This window comes from Hydra vulgaris, chromosome 04 (genome assembly GCF_038396675.1).
Source record: "Hydra vulgaris chromosome 04, alternate assembly HydraT2T_AEP".
Classification (NCBI taxonomy): Eukaryota; Metazoa; Cnidaria; class Hydrozoa; order Anthoathecata; family Hydridae; genus Hydra; species Hydra vulgaris.
Window position 1 is genome coordinate 34,716,339 of NC_088923.1, and position 18,487 is coordinate 34,734,825.

At 25.3% G+C, this 18,487-nt stretch overlaps 1 protein-coding gene across 4 annotated transcripts in view; it reads right to left on the reverse strand.

Annotated features, from left to right (window-relative positions):
• Nucleotides 1-446: 446 nt before the first annotated feature.
• The window catches only part of LOC100208928 (calmodulin-regulated spectrin-associated protein 1-B), an 82,378-nt gene continuing 64,337 nt past the window's right edge, over nt 447-18,487 (reverse strand). For 2 of the 4 annotated variants that reach the window (XM_065796169.1, XM_065796167.1), the window contains 9 exons: nt 18,244-18,379; nt 14,736-15,004; nt 8,059-8,784; nt 7,452-7,561; nt 2,686-2,853; nt 1,473-1,782; nt 1,268-1,363; nt 1,123-1,187; nt 447-1,017 (listed from right to left, as the gene is read on the reverse strand). In XM_065796169.1, coding sequence (XP_065652241.1) covers nt 843-1,017; nt 1,123-1,187; nt 1,268-1,363; nt 1,473-1,782; nt 2,686-2,853; nt 7,452-7,561; nt 8,059-8,784; nt 14,736-15,004; nt 18,244-18,379 — 2,055 coding nt within the window. In that variant the 3' untranslated portion in view covers nt 447-842. Of the gene's footprint in view, nt 1,018-1,122; nt 1,188-1,267; nt 1,364-1,472; nt 1,783-2,685; nt 2,854-7,451; nt 7,562-8,058; nt 8,785-14,636; nt 15,005-18,243; nt 18,380-18,487 lie in introns of all 4 variants that reach the window. The other 2 variants (XM_065796168.1, XM_065796166.1) reach the window with 1 other exon arrangement.

The following is an 18,487-nucleotide window of genomic DNA, read 5'->3' on the forward strand; positions in this document are numbered from 1 at the left end:
AAAAACTTAATAATACTTTTAAGTTTCTTACTTTACCACAATTATAAAAAGTTAATTTTAATAAAATATAGTCTTCTTTAGAACAGCTATACAGTAAGAAAAAACCCCAGAAACTTGAAGCCTGAAACTGTTTATCCAAGATTAAGGAAAAGCCGAAGAAACGTATTTTCTTCACTATATCGTAAAACGTTTGTCCTTGAATAACTATTTTTACAGATGTGGGATCAGTGGGGACATTCAATATTTTATAGGTAATAATGCCTTCAACGTCTGTACCAGTTTTCAGCTCGATGCTCGAATTATTGTATCCTAACACTATTTTTTCGACTATTTTGACCGGACTATGAATATTTAGGGAATACAGTTATAATATAATAAAAACATATTTCTAAATTGTTGTAAAATAAAATAAAGAATTTTGAGAAAAACAAGAAAACTATATAAACTAGCTGTATAACCTTTAATTTAAAATAAGAATTCAAATAAGATCCACATATATACACATACACATATATACAATAGCTGTCGTTTTTTAAATAACTGCAACAAAAATATTACAAAGACAAAACAAAAATTTTAAAAGTATCTAGTACGTGGCTAAACATTATCGCATATATCAAATAAATTATTATTCAACATAACAAAAAGAAAAAATTATGCTTTCTTCTGACTTTTGATACCAACGTTTGATATGCTGGTTAGTGTTATTTATATATTAATAAATATTAAAGGCGCGCGTTGATCAATTGGCAACCAATTTCTTTATTTGGTTGTTCATCAAAAGATTGATAGGCTTTTGGCATTCGGATACAGTATTTACAAATCTTTATTCACAAGTAGCACTACCTTTGTATCTGTAAAGACTTATATTGAACAGGTTTGGTTTTTTGAATAGGTTCAGTTTTTGTAACAGAGGTTTTCTTATCCCATAACTCCTTTTTAATCATAACACCATCAACTTGAATAGATAAATGCTTGGTGTCCAACGAATAAAACTCTTTTGCTCCACTATTATATCTTAAAATTAAAAGAAATTAATAATATTTAATACACAAAATGCATTCGGATTTAAAGAATTGAATAATTTTGGTAGTTAACAAAATTCAAATAGATTGCACTTACTTGTAATACGTCGAAATCATTTTTGAAGTAATCATTTTCGGCCCAATGCCATATATGCGGGATATCTATAAAGAAACGCACGCACCTATGTAATTCAAGTTAAAAAATTAATCAACTTAAAGATCATATTTAAATCTCAAAATACCGTTTGCTCTTCGGGGTTGTACGCATACACGGAGCGAAATTTGAGACCTTCTCGAAACAAAACAAGAAAGTGACTGGCGTCGGAGAGCGTTAATGTCTAAACATTTATTTTTGTTTTATAAAATTATAAAATGAAATCAGAATATATAATTGCAAATGGAATTTAAAGAATAAACAATTATATAAAGAATACAAAGACCACTCACATCTAAACATTTAGCTTTCGCCTCTTTATTTACTTCGCCACATAGACAACAATGCATGATAGCGTTTTGTATTATTTTTTTGTTGGATTTCCCACTTGGCTTTTGGTAATTAATTGGTCCATTGTACTCACTAAAAGCACTTTGAGCTGTACTTATGCTATCACATGTAGGAGAACTGCAAGTATTTAATAAAGATTCAGTATTGGGGTAGTTATTAGGTCGAAGAGCAGGATTGTTTGAAACAGAAGTTTGTATACGATTGTCTTCTTTATTCGATGACGTTTTTACGGGCGCTGGTAACTGGTCTTTTCTATGTGCGAAAAGAATTATTACTTAAGTAAATAAATTTGCTTCATATACGTATATAGTCTTTATACTCATATATAGTCTTTATACTAAAAATAGTTATTATACTAAAAAATATATACTTTATACTAAAAAATATATACGTATATAGTCTTTATACTAAAAAATAGTCTTGATACTAAAAATAGTCTTTATACTCATATATAGTCTTTATACTCATATATAGTCTTTATACTAAAAAGAGTACTTATATACATAGAAGTGCGGACAAAAAAGATAAAAAATTGCATATTTACACTTTCCCTTTTAATTATATGTCAATCACATTTTTAATTATAACTGTTATGCTGTAAAAATGACAAATAGAGGTTACAATAGACAGAGAGTGTAATACAAAATCACTTTCATTCTATCTACCAGGTAATAATCATTTCTGTCTTTTTTTGACCACACTGATTACCCTGTTAAGTTTCCATCAACTTTGAAAATAAGCAAGAATAACTAGATACAAACAGCCATCAACTTAATAATAAATTTATTTAACTATCCTACCTTTTAATAATATATACAAAAACAACTTAAAGTGAGAGACAAGCTACTGTAAATCAATAGAACACATTTATTAAATTAAAACTGTAAGTATTTGTTGTGTAAACTTAGCGCAGAATACATTAAACAATCTTGTTTCCATGACAACAATGTTCATGAAATCTGTCAACTGGAATTTGATCAATTTAACACGAAAACTTTTTATACTAAAATTTCTCAAAATTACAACTCTGTACATATTAGTTTATAAACAGAAGGTAACTTGACTAAAGTTTTTCAATAAATATTAACTACAATAATAAAAAATAAATAAAAAAACAACAACAAACAAAGAAGCCTAAAATATATAATTTCATACCTAACCAAAGGATTTGTATTGTAGGTCAGTTCATTGAGTCGTTTGTTGTACATTTTATTTTGTAAAGCAGTTGCCTCATCAAGTAAGCGCTGTTCTTTAAGCTTCTCTTTAGCAAGTCGATCTTCTTCTTCTTGCAGCAATTTTACAGCAGCCAATTTTTCTTCTTCTCTAAAAAATAAAATGCAAAATTGGTTCATTATACTGAAAAAGGATATCTAATACATTAAAAAAAAGATTATTTAAATGAATACTGGTATTGTATATTCATTAATTATTTAGGTAAAAACACATAAAACTACTTCGATAACTAATTGAGAAAACGCCATTACCCAAAAAACATTTCCAAAGGTAAGAACAAACTATACAATATTGTGTGAACTGGGTTCATTTTATCTGGGTAATGAAGTACTTAACTTTTTCCTGATCCAATCCCTGCTTGTCATTAAGCTAGATAAATTGCAAATGGGATATATTTATTGATGCCTAAACATACTCTTAAGAAACTGAAGTTGATGTAAAAGGAGAGAGAAGATGCCAACAAAAATGCACCTTTTGTGGCAATATTTTAAATTCCTAGCTTTTTGAATAAAATAAGTGTGGACAAGAGAAAAAAAAATACTTTATATAAAATGTAACATTTTTTTCAACTTAAATCAACCAAATTAAAATCAAGCAAAAAATATCTAAAAACAAAAAAATATTTTTTCTTCAGATGTTTTATTATTTGAAAATTAGACATTTTGGAAAAAAAAACATGGAAATCTACACTTAACACTTCCTTAAGCTTTAAGACCATATGTATGTGTGTATTTGCACTGCAAAATTGCACTAGTCCTTACAATTATTTACAAATAATTACAAATGAAAGTTTTTTAAAATTTCCCCATATTGGTTACAGTTTATTGAAAATTATAATAAATATTTTCTGCATTACGTTTTACTTACAGGAGAGGCCAGATAGTTTGGGTTCAAACAACTTGTGGTACTTCTTTACTACAGTCTAAACTTTTGAAAATATTCCCCAAAATTTTAGACAATTTTTAAAATAATAAATTTTAAGAATTTTCGCATTTCAAAGTGTTCACCAAATAGCTCAAAGTACATTGCTTACATTTGCACTTAATTCACTTGAACAAAAAAATAAAATAAAAAGCTTATATCAATCCAATTATTGGATTAATTTATGCAGTTTTAAAGCAAGAATTCTTAAGTCTTAAAGTTTTAAAGCAAGGTTCTAAAGTTTCTAAAGAATTCTAAGGTAAGGTAATTCAAGGTTCTAAAGAATTCTAAAGTCTTAAAGTTTTAAAGCAAGGCTCGGTTTTAAAGCAAAGTTGTAAAGTCTGTGAAGAACTGATTTTTTCAGGCCGCCTAATGTTGTCTAATAAAGATTATTATGAAAAGAAACTCAGTATGAGAACCACTAGTTCACTCTGGCAGCTGAGACTGCTATAGGGAAACTTAACAATACTAACAACCCATCTCTTAAAATGATTATCTCACCAAATTTTGAGGATTCAGTGCTTTATTCCATCCCAATAAGCTTCACTATTTTCCAATAAAGCTTGTTAGATTTATATTGTGTTAGATTTATATTGGTGCAAAACCAAAGTTGAACACAAATTAAACAACATATAAGAAGTACTGTGATCTGCAAACATAAGACTATTTAATACTATTACTTAAGATTTTAGAGCATGTTTTATTAATTTCTGATTCTATTTTTTCTTCTGTAAATGTGTAACTGGCAAATGTTATAGATAGATAAAAATTATAAAAGTCAATAAAACTTTCATTCTTCCCTGCATGTTTTGGAATTGAGTTTTAATTTTGCATTATATTATTTATTTTATTTGATAAGCTGCTTCCTCTAAAGTCGATACTGGTGGGTACCATAAGTTGATCACTAATTTGAAAGGGAAAATAACTTGATAATTTGTAAAACATAGTTCTCTCTCTTTTAAAGATGGAATATGGTCAAAGTAAGAAGAATTAGAAAGAGTTTTATGTTAATAGGTGTAACTAGGACCAGCAACATTGATTATGTTTACAAAAAAAAGCTCGTTAGATTCAACAAAATTAGTGATATATTTTGAGAGATTGTTTCGTGTTTTGTTTATATAAAGTTCTGATTCATTTTATATAAAAATGACTGAAAGTCTCCAGAAATAGATTCTCCTTCATCCTTATAGCTTCTCCTTCATCCTTATAGTTCATGATTGAAGTAATTGTTTGTAATTGAGAAGAATATTTTGCATAGGATTCATTATTGCTACAACAAGATGATCACTAGTAAAAAATTTAGTAAATTACTAGTAAACTACAGTTGTCTAGTGTTCCTTTAATAGCAAGAATGTTTTCATCCTTATGCATTATGTAAAAAGATTACATTATTTTGAATAATGAAAGCGTTTCTTCTATACAGTCGACCATAAGTGTGTTTTTCTGCTACATGAATGAAAACTTGTGTGTTAGTAATGCAATGTTATCTAATAGAAAACTCTTGATATCTAAAAGCTCTAATATAAAAATAATGAATTCAATTTAAAGCTTTGACAGTTATATGAACAAAGCGTTATATTTATAGTAGTTAAATTTTTCTACCATTATGATTTATAAATTGACACATATCACACAAATTCTGTAGAGTGATGTAAGAATAATAACATTTGTTTTTCAGTATATTGATGTAGTTTTTTGATTATTAATGATTCTCAATACATTTTAAACAGTTTAACAATAATGTTATAATCCTAAACATTGAGTTTAAATACCATTTTTATATCGGTACTTTTGATTTAATATGAAAATATCCTATTATTAAATTAACCTAAATTTTCAAAACTGTTGACCTGACCTTCTGGTCAATTTTTAAATTTTATAACATAAGTAGACACAAATTAAATGATATCTCTTATATAATAGTTAATAGACTGCTATATAGAACATCTTGCTTTTAAATATACCAGAAAATAAGAAAAGCACTAAATAGTTTTAATAGTATGGAAAAGCAAAGGAAATGGTTTAGACAGGAATGTTGCAGTTTAAACAGAAATTATTATTTAACGCAGTAGTGGTGTTGTGGTAGAGCACTCGCCTTATAAGCAAGAAATTCCAAGTTCGAACCCCACCACGCCCCTGGTAGTACTGCGCTAACTTGTTTCTCCTCACAGCGGCCTTGTTTGTCAAGGTTCGTGTTTCGGAGTTATAGAGTTGAGAGAGGGTTGCAACCACAACTAAAGTAGCCTCCTTGACTGTAGTGGCCTTCATGACCTTGAGGAGGTGAAGTGAAATAAAAAAACAAAAAGCCAAGATTGGCTTAAAGTTTTACAAAGCATTAGCATGTTCAAGTCAGGATTGGCGGATTGGATCAGGAGTGGTCTAATATAAATAAAGTATAGCGTTATTATATAAAATGAATGAATGGAATAAATTAAACTAAACATAAAAAATGGATGGAACGAGAGATGTGTCTCTATTAAACTCCAAAATTCACAAAAGATATTTAAGAGTTAACAAGTAAACAATGGGAACTTGAAATGATAATTCTATTCTCTAGCTATAATTTCAAGTTCCATAAAGAGTTTTATTGGAAATAATAGACTTAAGCATTAGACAAAATCTATTTCATTAATTTCTGAAAATGACGAAAAAGCATTTAGAAGATGCAGAAAAAAACTCGAATGTTACCGACAAAATCAGTAACTAAATCAAAAAGCACAAAGTAAAAGTCAAAGCAAAAATCAGTCGGCAAAGGCTGGTGGTTTGAAACTTTTAAAAATTGAGGTAGAAAGCCTCAAAATAACGAAATAATGTTTTAGAGATATACCTTCACTAGGAAATAAGAAAGAGTCGCAAAGCTATTTAGTTATCTACAAATCTACCAATTTTTTTTATTTGTATATGAACAATATGAATATTGTTGTAAATATTATTTTCTTTTATTATAATTTAATTTACATATTAAGTATATATAAGTTACTTACTAATAAAGTCAATTGAAATATTTAATTTACTTTAAATTTGTTTTTTAAAATTCCAAATAAACTATTTTTAAATTTCAACTAAAATTAGCTGCATATTCTAAGTAATATAGCTAACACTCTCCTAATATTGATAATATTGTAGATTATGGCCAACTAATGATTCAATTAACTGATCAAATTTAGTTTATACTGGAGAAGTTTTAGAAACTTAAGAACTTTGAGGATGTCTTAGTTTAATCCAATTACATTATCATTTTCATACCTGATTATTGACGATTATTGTTCCTTAAATTCAAGTTTAAGGATTTCATCCTGATCCTGAGGTTTTTATTTTTCTATTTGCCTATTGCTTTAAGAAAATAAAGTACATATTTACTGTTCTTTGGTGCCCTCATATCAAAATATAACAATAAAAACATATAGTGTCACACAACATAGGGGTACATGATCCCAGCAAAAAAAGAGTAAATCTGATTTTGTCATTGCAAACCATCTAAAAGAAAGATGTTTTATGATGTTTCCTATTATCTCCTTATTTGAAACATCATGTTGAGCATTACTAGTTTAGACTTGAGATATAATATTTCTCTAAAAATTTATTGAATAAAAATTTGCGAATAAAGATTTTATGTGAAAAATTTCTAAGCAAAAATAATCAATATACCAATCATGATGATTTTCATATTTTTTATGTAGAGGATAAAAATATGTTTATTATTTCTAAGACACTAATAAAATGATTTTTGTATGATACAATAAAAGCAATTTTAAACAATTTCCTACTGATTTTTTTTCTCCAGTGCAGCTTTCTTCTTTTCTTTTTCTATTTGCAATTTTTTCATTCTGTTTTGAATGAACCTTTCTTTCTTTTTCTTTTGTTCTGGTGTCATATCCTGAAAGGTTTTTGAAATTTATAGTAAATTTTTGACACTTTTTTTTGTGAAGAAAAACAACAATCTTTCAGCCATAGTTTCAGTCTAATTATAAACCATAATAAAAATTAACACAAACTACATAATTAAAAAGTAATAAAAACCATAAATTAAAACCAAATTATTTCTTAAAGGTGAACTGTCTTGCTATTTTTGACAGACAAAACACATAGGCAAAAACTAAAAATGTTGTTTTTGTAAATTAATTAGTACATTTATGATAAAGTTTTTAATAAAAAAAAAAAAAAATTAAAGAAAAACAAACAAACAAACTAATGACTATACACTGCAGGAATGTATTGATGATAAATGATTAAATGTAATGAATGTACTGTAAGCAATTTTAATGCAAATTTGCTCTGCAAGGATAAATTGCTCTGCATGCATATAAATTTAACAAAAACATAAAAAATACATATAAATACATATATATGCTGATAAGTATTAAAATATATTACATTTTCTTCAAGTGTAAAGCCAAAACTTTGTGGAGACATTTCATGAAGGTTATTCTTATCATCATTAAGAATATTATTTTGCTTGGTTGGTGTCACTTGATTTTCAGAGGTAATAAAATTGTTTTCACTAACTTGGGAATTATTTTGAGGTGTTTGTAGATTTTGATAATTATTAACTGATTGTTCATTTAAAGCTTGATTCTTGGGAAATGATTGATCAACAGAATGTAAAAGATGCTCTTGTGACATCTTAAAAGAACTAAATATTCCATCATTATCAACTAATGAGTTTTGAACATTTTTCATATGTAGAGGTAGGTCATCAAGCACACTTTTCGTATCTAGAGGTAATTCATCAAGCACACCTTTCAAATGTAGGTCATTAAGCATACCTTGATTAAAATCAGATTGAGTTAAGGCAGATTCAGAAAAAGCATAGTTTGGATTTACAGATGTTTCAGAATAGTTTGATGTGGTAGTGCTTGGTGTAAACAAAACAGATGTGGCATTTTTATTCTGTATTGTCTCACCTTCTAAACTGTTAAATAAGTGATTTTTTTTATTCAATTCTTTGCTATAGGAGCTGTTTGGTGTAAAATAATTATCATTAAGCATGTCATCAGACTTATTATTCAAAGATAAGCTTTTGAATCTCATGGTAATATCATTTGATTTTTGTTCACCGCCAAACTTATTTTCTGCTGTAGACAGTTTGTTTTCATCAACCTGACAATAATAAAAAATTTATTTTTTACAATACTTTAAATGAAACAATAAAGTATATAAATTTTTATCATAAAAAAACAATACCAATTCTTGAGACCATCTTCGTCTCATTTTAAATGACGATTTTAATAACATTTCACAACTGAAAATGTAAACTGTTCACAATGGTAGTTATGGTAGTATACATTTAGTAAACAATAAAAAAGATCTTATAAGCTTAAAGGATTACTTAAATGTCATTCCATCCATAACATGAACATAGTATATGCAATTAGGAGTTATATATATATATATATATATATATATATATATACATATACAAAAAAATAAAAAATATATATACAAAAAAGTAATGGTAACTTGTATGAAATATTATAAACTAAAACAAATTGCTACATAAAATCATATTTAAAATATTTAAGATAAATTTAAAACTAATTTTCAGTGAAAAAAAGTAATTTCACAAAAATCATTTCACAAAAAATTTCTTTAATTAATAATAAAAATTAAATAACTTAAAAATTTAATTTAATAAACTTAAAATAATAGTTACAGCATATAACAACCACAAAATGGTAGTGTCCCCCCCCCCTCCTCCTTCCTTAAATCATTAATAGTTGGGTGAAAATGTTTTTAAATATTTTTATGTCTTCAAGATAATAATGATACCTAAACAAAGATACACAATCCAAAAATAATGCACTTTTTTAAGGGGAGGGGGAGGGGGCACTTTCCATAAGGTCATTTTTTTCATTAAATACAACATTACGAAAAAAGCTTTTTTTACAACCAGATGCCTTTCCTAGAAATAACCTGTTTTTTAAATCAAGACTAAGTACTTTTACTGTAATACTACCACTAGGAAGATTACTATACAAGGTTAACATATAAGTCTCACTTAACCTAATAAATGATCAGTTTAATGTCATGACCAGGACCTAAAAAATAAAAAAAATAAACAATATGAAAATATAAAAACAACTCAAATATAAAATATATTCTCAAATATAACTAAAAAAAAAAAAGAGAAAAAAGTACTGCAACCGCTAATATATTCCATATTAATTTTAACTTTCTGTAATAATGATAAGATAACAACTTTTATTTTTTAAACTAGTTGATTATTACATACAATTAAATTATTTCTCACTGAGAAAAAAACTTATTTTGTATTTTACTTTGCAAAATTTATTTAATGTGGATTTAAATCTTGGCAAAAATGAGATCAACCTCGTCAACACGGGTTTCAAAAAAAGTTTTCATAAGTAGAAAAAAAAAAAGAAATAACAGATCTGATATTATATATATATATATATATATATATATATATATATATATATATATATATATATATATATATATATATATATATATATATATATATATATAAAATTTAATTCACTTCTAACATGGCATCAAGCAACTACTATTACAGGGTTACCACTATTAAAACTGAGGCTAAAAATAAGGACTTTAAGGAGAATTAAGGATATATTTTCCCAATTTATAAGGAGATTCGGTCGCGAACACCAATTTTTTCAAGCAAAAAATAAGGAGAATTAAGGAGAAAATGATTACTTTAAAAACAGAATCGTTCTTTTTTCAATAAATATTAAATATAAATAGGTAAACTATTATAAACATAATATACTATACATATATATATATATATATATATATATATATATATATATATATATATATATTTATATATATAACATTATTAAAAAAGTTGTATATTTATATATATATATATATATAAATATATATATATATATAAATATATATATATATATATTTATATATATAACATTATTAAAAAAGTTCTTTTCAAGAGACTCTAGTTTTTCAAAGGCAGCTCTTTTTAATGCATTAGATTTTGATATGTCAGCTTTAATGTCATCTAATTACAAAGAGAATCATTAAATAATGACATTTCATTTAGTATTATATGAACTAAAAATTAGTAAAAGAAAAACAAGGACAGTCTAATTTCAAATTTCAAAACTTGACCTAAAATATATGTAACAACACTAGATTAAAAAATATTATACTTAAGTCTTTGATTTCCATGTGCAAAGTGGCTGGCCACTTTGTACATGGAAATCAAAGACTTAAGTATAATATTTAGTATAATAGACTTTTTAAAAATCTAAAAAATGATTTTTAAACCAAAAAATTAAAAATAATTAAACATGTTAATTAAAAAAAAGATTAGCTAAAAGTTAAGGATATATTTCTAATAATATATAAGAACAATTAAAAAAAAAATACAGCAAAAAAAACTATTTTATTATTTTGTAGAACCACATTTCTCTTGTAATCATTGATTTACTCTCTTTGGCATTGAATTTACAAGACTTGATATATTGTTGATATCTGATATCGTTGTTTTCTCCTTTAAATATATCGATAGAGGGAAGAAGGCATTATCAATATTCTAAAATTTCAATATATCTATCAAAATTAATTCGACCTTCAAATAATCAATAGCATACAACTCCTGTATAGTTCATGCAGGCCCAAATGCCTACATGTGCTTCTACTTTGCTTGGTTCGCTCTAATGTAAAATAGAATATGCAATCTTTAACTTTTTTTTCAAATTGTTTTTTTGACAATGAGATAGTCGTTGGTTTCAAAGAAAAATAGATTTGTAACGTGTTTTTTCATAGGTTGTCAACCGTGATTTAGGAGTTTCATGCTGTATTTTTTTATAGCTCATTTTGTAACTTTTTTATTATTTGATTTATTTATGTTTTTATTAGTATTTCAAACAAAAAAAACAAAAATTTAGAGTTAGTAAATGCTGATGAAAATAAAAGCAAAATTATAAAAGAAAATCATCAAATAAAGCACCAATCCTCAACTTTTAACCAACATTAAAAAAAATGAAAATTATAAAGTAGATGTTTTAAAGTTATATTTAATTAGTAATATAAAGTAATATTTAAGGAAACAACAATTAAATTAAATAGTAATTAAATAGTAAAGACTTTACTTATTAATTAGCACTAATAAAATATTGAAAAAATTAAACAGTTTTTAAAATAATTTCAATCAAACAGGTGCTTTAAAAAAAAACAAAAAGTGGTCTCTCTCTCTCTCTCTCTCTCTCTCTCTCTCTCTCTATATATATATATATATATATATATATATATATATATATATATATATATATATATATATATATATATATATATATATATATAAAATGCATCACAAAACAACAATTTAAAAAAATTGATTTTGTCTGACTTGTAATTCTGTTCTAAATATTAAAAACAATGACTTTCAAAAATTTTAGAATAAGAAATATTTTTAGAGGTTCCCTAACACCCTTGAATATTTGACCGGTCCCTAATATTTAAAAAAAATATAGTTTTTCAAAAGTAGGTCATGTCGGGTCTAAAATTAAGCGAAATTTTAAAAACATTTTAAAAATAATCACCATTTTAAAAAAAAAACATTTAATATTTCACTGCTATGAAAACTACAAAAAATGCACCTTTTTTTTAATAAAATGATGATTATTTTTGAAATTTTTATAAAATTTTGCTTAATTTGTGACCCAACATGACCTACTTTTGAAAAACTATTTTTTTGAAATCATTAGGGACCGTTCAAATATTTAAGGGTGTTGGGGGACCTTTAAAAAAATTGAAAGTCAGTGTTTTTTTAATATATAGAACACAATTAGGTGTCAGACAAAATCAATTTTTTTAAATTGTTGTTTTGTGATGCACCCTAATGTGTGTATATATATATACATATATATATATATGTATATATATATGTATATATATATACATATATATATATACATATATATATATATATATATATATATATATATATATATATATATATGTGTGTGTATATATATATATATATATATATATATATACATATATACACATATATATATATATATTTTTTTTTAAGTAATTCACCTCCCCAAGGCCAAGAAGGCCACTACATATGATAAGGCTACTTGTGGTTATAACCCTCTCCCAACTCTATAACTCCAAAACACGAACCTTGACGAACAAGGCCCCTGCCCGGAGAAACAAGTTGATGTATATCTATATATGTGTATATATATGTGTGCGTGTGTATATATATATATATATATATATATATATATATATATATATATATATATATATACATATATATATATACATATTTATATAGGTGTAGGATTTCAAATCATTAAAGAAGTAACTATTTGCTTCTCTATTGATAAGTATAATCTATATACTTTAATAAAATTTCCTAGAAGATAATAATAGAAATAAGGAGAAATTAAGGAGAGCAGTTAAATTTGACCTTTTTTTAAGGTTATTTAAGGACTTTTAAGGAGTTTTTTTTTTTAAGGATATTTAAGGTTTTTAAGGAGGAGTGGGAACCCTGTATTAGGTTGGGACTAGAAAACAAAGAACAGAGTTAAAAACCAAGGTAACTATTGACAGAAGAAAGTCGTAGGTTGTATGATTTAAGAAAATGGGAAAGAGTTCTAAAGGGTTGAAGTTTTTAGAGCATGTAGGGACAGATACTGTTGATGAGATTTTTCTGAATGACGAGTCAAGCAAGAATGAGTTTTGGTAGATGGAACTAAAAAGCTCCTTTGAGTAGCGGCCATAATAGTATTTATAGAAAAGAGAAAGAGATGCAACTTTACAATGATGAGAGAAAGGCACAAGCTTGGCAGATAAAGTAGGTTCAACTTGGTTTACAATGTCTTTTTGAACCTTGTCTAGGAGAGGAAGAGCATCATTAGAAAAACCAGCCCAAAAAAAAAAAAACAGTATTCCATACAAAGCAGAGATTTGTAGTGGTAAAGAATGAAATCAGAAGTAAAATAAGAGTGAGAACCATAAGAGAGGCAGCCTTCGCAGGCAGCTAATTTTTTAATAAATTATATATATGGTTTCTATGAGAGGTCAGTAGTGAAAGGTAATCCAAGAAGATGTAAAAAAATACATTCAGAGGAAGATATAAAAAAGAGGGCTCAATTGCATGTTCTAGGTAAAACATGCAATTAAGTGCCGCTACATCAAATGAGGGTTTAGGGTACCAATAAAAATTTTTTTAAGAAATTAAGTGCACCAAATGTATTAAGAAATTACATCCATAGTTATATATTATCTGTTGCATATATACATAACCCTAATATATAAAAATCTATATAAGAAATATATAACTTAATTTGATCTACTTTAAGAAAAAGGTCACCACCAATGACCTTTGATTACATGCTGGGCCCTACATATCACTAAAAACTTAAACTTTATTAATTTTCAAAAATTGTAACCTTTCTTGAAAAGATTGCAAAAAAAAAATGAGTGCTACAAAATGTTCTCAAAAAAATTACTACATCAAGTTTAGTTTAAAAATATTTTTTGTATAGTAAATGATTTTTATAAGAAGCCATTATTATTTCTGATATCTCTAAAAAACTTTGATTCATTTGATACCCAAGCTGATATACTTTCAGCGAGAAAATTGTTTATATATTAAAAATACTTTCTTTGTAAAAGTTGAATAAAGCAACATTTTTGAAATCTAGTTAGACTCTTTTGCAACCCATATTGATGTTTTGAAATTGTTTTTGCAGTTTAAAATTTTGTAGAAAACACAATTTATGTACTACAAAACTTTGTATTTAAAACACAATTTATGTACTACAAAACTTTGTATTTAAAACACAATTTATGTACTACAAAACTTTGTATTTAAAACACAATTTATGTACTACCAAACTTGTAGGTAGAAAATATTTTATTTTATTGAGTATAATTAATTTTCACAGTATTTAAATTAAAAAATAGCAAAAAATCAAACTATTTACAATTTCTTGCAGTTGTTTGCTTGATAAGGATGACAATAAAATTGCAGGAACATCTATTTTATGAGACATAATATCAATTATAGGTGTCACTCCACTTACATCAGTCAATGAACTCAGCTGGAGTGCATCATTTGAACTCTCCAAAATAGTTACATTTTCTCCAAGGTTATCAGCAACTTCCACATTTGAAGTCATAAGAGGTATGTCATTTGGCGAGTTAGGTAAATTTTCATTGCCTACACCCACAAACCACATGCCATTTGTGGCAGATAGTGAGGAATTTAGATTTTGATGCAAGTTTTTTTTTTCCATTTGATTACTGATCTCAACTGATGTTTCAGGAACTATATTTTTATTCGGGATAGTTTCTAAATGACCAAAACAAGAAATTGAATATTCAAAAACTTATAGACCAGTATGTAAATTTATTGAGAATTTTTATATAACATTGAAATAAATACAAAAAAATTAAAAAACAGAGAAAATGAAGAAAAGACTTTGAGTTTTCTTACTTTATAAAAATCTGAAAACATAGTTAAAAAATAAAATCCATTATTAAGTAAAACACGTTATAAAATAAAAAACTTATTCTTTAATTAAATAATAAATATTTCATAAGAGGCATTATATTTCTTCTTAGTCTATTTTGATTAAATAGTGTTATTATCCTTTTCTCTATATTAATTAAGTGGGTTGTTGTTGTCTTTTGTCTGTCTATTGTGTTTAATAGGTTTTGTTTGTGATTATGATGTACCTTATGTTTTCTTTTTTTGTCATTATTTATTTTATTGTTTGTAATTATTTATGTTTTCTTTGTTTGTCATTATTTGTTTTATCGTTTGTAATTATGATGTACCAGAGGCATTATATTCTTTCTTTGTCTATTTTGTTAGAGTGGTGTTATTTTCCTTTTTTCTGTATTTTATTTAAGTGGGTTGTTATTGTCTTGTTCTGTAAATTGTATCTAATTGGTTATGTTTGTAATTATGATGTACCTTATGTTTTTGTCACACAAAAAAATTTAAATTTTTTCAAATTTAAATTTTTACTAAAGCAGTTAAAATGTTACTAAGAAACGAAACAAAAAAACAAAACAAAAAAAAAAACAACAGCAACAAAAAACAGTGGAAACTGATGAAGATTTTAGTTCATAGGAGGATTGGGAATCACAAAGTGAAAAAAAGTTTGATACTTTATAAAACTGTTGAGATTTCACTATTCTACTAGGTTTCTACTAGGTTTCAGAAGTAGTTTCAAATTTACTACTCATAAACTAGTTAATCATTTCTAGTTAAAGTTTTTTTCTATGATAAAAAATTAATGATAATAAAAAACTGTTGATTAAAAGAAGTTTGATTAAAATCATCTTTTCATAAATTTGTTATACTAAAAAAATCTAATTTAAACTAAAAAAAAGGTAATTTTGCCTGTGTTTCAAAACAAAAGTTTGAGGACACTATAAACATAATTTTAAAAATGGTTTTGCTAGCTTATAATATTAAAAAAGCTTCTTAACAACAGAAATAAACAGGACCACTCCAAACAACACAAAGATCACGATTTAGATATTTTAATGCATTAAAATATCTAAATCAATGCAATTAGGCGGAATAAAAATTGATAAAGGCTTATCACTTTATTTGCTCCCTAGTATTTAAGGATTAAAAAGCTGTTTAGAGCAAGCATTTTTAGATTATGACTAGCATTTAACACCATTACAGTTAAAATCATGAAAACCAGAGAATTTTGATGATTTTTTAAGCAGCAGCATTGACAAGTTTACCTCACATTCATACATTGCAAAAACAATAAGTAAACTCATATATTGCAAAAACTTAAAAAACTTTAAAAAAAAATCTTTAAATAAAAACAAATAACTAAATTTAAGATATTGTTGAGAATTATCAATATAATGTCCAGGATGTTCAAAGTTATCAGTGGATAAAAAAATATATATATATACATATATATATATATATATATATATATATATATATATATATATATATATATATATATATATATATATATATTTTTGTCATTAAAACTATTATGTTTTAATCTGATTATGACACAGTGTTTTGTTACAAAACTCAAGAAGAAATAAATAGATATATCAAAAAAAATAAACCCTGTTGTATCATGTGTGAAGAACTTTTTTGATGGATGTGTAACACAATTTAAAAATTTTAGAAACTATAAATTTCTGTCATCACAGTAAAGAACTTGATTTAAATGCTGAACAAGTATTTTCTACCACTCATGGTAAATGTGTTGGTTTCAGCAGGACTGTGAAAAGAGTAATATGTAAAGAAAGCAACAACAAACAAGTAACTAATTGGCAGATTATGGATGTCGATTTAATGTATTCCTTTTAAAAAGCTATGATATATAAAATCTGTTTGAAGTTATTTAAAAAAATAAGAATTGATCAAACTTCGAGCACATTTAGAAAAAATATATTTAAGTGGTACAAAATAATTTTATAAAGCAACAATAAAGAGTTTTCAGAAAACAGAAAAATTCACTTAATTACATACATTGGAGTTTATAAAAGTTTGTAAACAATAAACCTCAAGAAATCTTATTTCAGTATCTCAACAACGATGTTAAGGATATCAATGACAAGTGGCCTATGAAGGACAACAAAATGACAACCAGATTCAGAATATGAAGGATACTTTAATTTTTCAAATTTATTCCAAATATACACAAATTTTTTTTTGTCATTATGTTAAATATAGTTAATTTTTTTGCAAAATTTAAGAGTCTATCAGCTACAGAATAAAAACCAAAAACACAAAAAAATTGATTTAAAAAAGCAACAACAAAGCATAAATTCAAACAACAATATATATAAATATATATATATATATATATATATATATATATATATATATATATATATATATATATACATATATATATATATATACATATATATATATACATACATATATATATATATATATATATATATATATATATATATATATATATATATATATATATCTATATATATATAAAATTTTCTTTAACGATTTAAATCAGAAGTAAGCTAACTTATATGTCTCTGATTAGCTTTTTTTTTTAGAATGCTAAAACATTATTTATCACATATTAAGTAGATAATATAGTAGAAATTTTGCATGCTCTTAGAATGTTTAGACAATACATAAGGGATACTATTATACAGCAAATGATAAAGAAAGCCTTCAAGAGTTTGACATTGCTTTATGCTTTTCTAAATATTGTCAGAGTTAGGTAGCAATCATAAGTTTTTCTTAAGATTGATAATATGTATAACAATGTTGTATTATATTATAAATGACAACACTATTTTTTCTAGACTAGCTTAATCATGTTTTCATAAAAATCTTGAATTAGTAGGTATTAATACTAACGTTTTTTACTTATATTATTTTTAGTTTTCTAAATGAAAAATTCCTTTAAAGTCAAACATAAACTACATTTTATAATTTTAATATATTATAAATATTAAATGCATATTTCTATATCTACTATATATAATTATATTATACTTATTAAAACTTATCATTTAAATAATTTTTAATTTCATATTATTACAAAAAATGTATTAAAATACCTTTTTTGTTTACATTATCAAAACAATCATCCCAAGATGGTTGTTTGCAGTCATCTATTGTTTTGTTTGGGTCTTGATTTTCTTTTCCATTGGAGATCACATCAAAAAATGCATTTTGTAGCAATTTAGCTTTTTCCTAAATTAAAAGTATCATAATAATTCAATGTAAATTGTTTGTGTCTGTATATAAATATATAAATATATATATATATATATATATATATATATATATATATATATATAT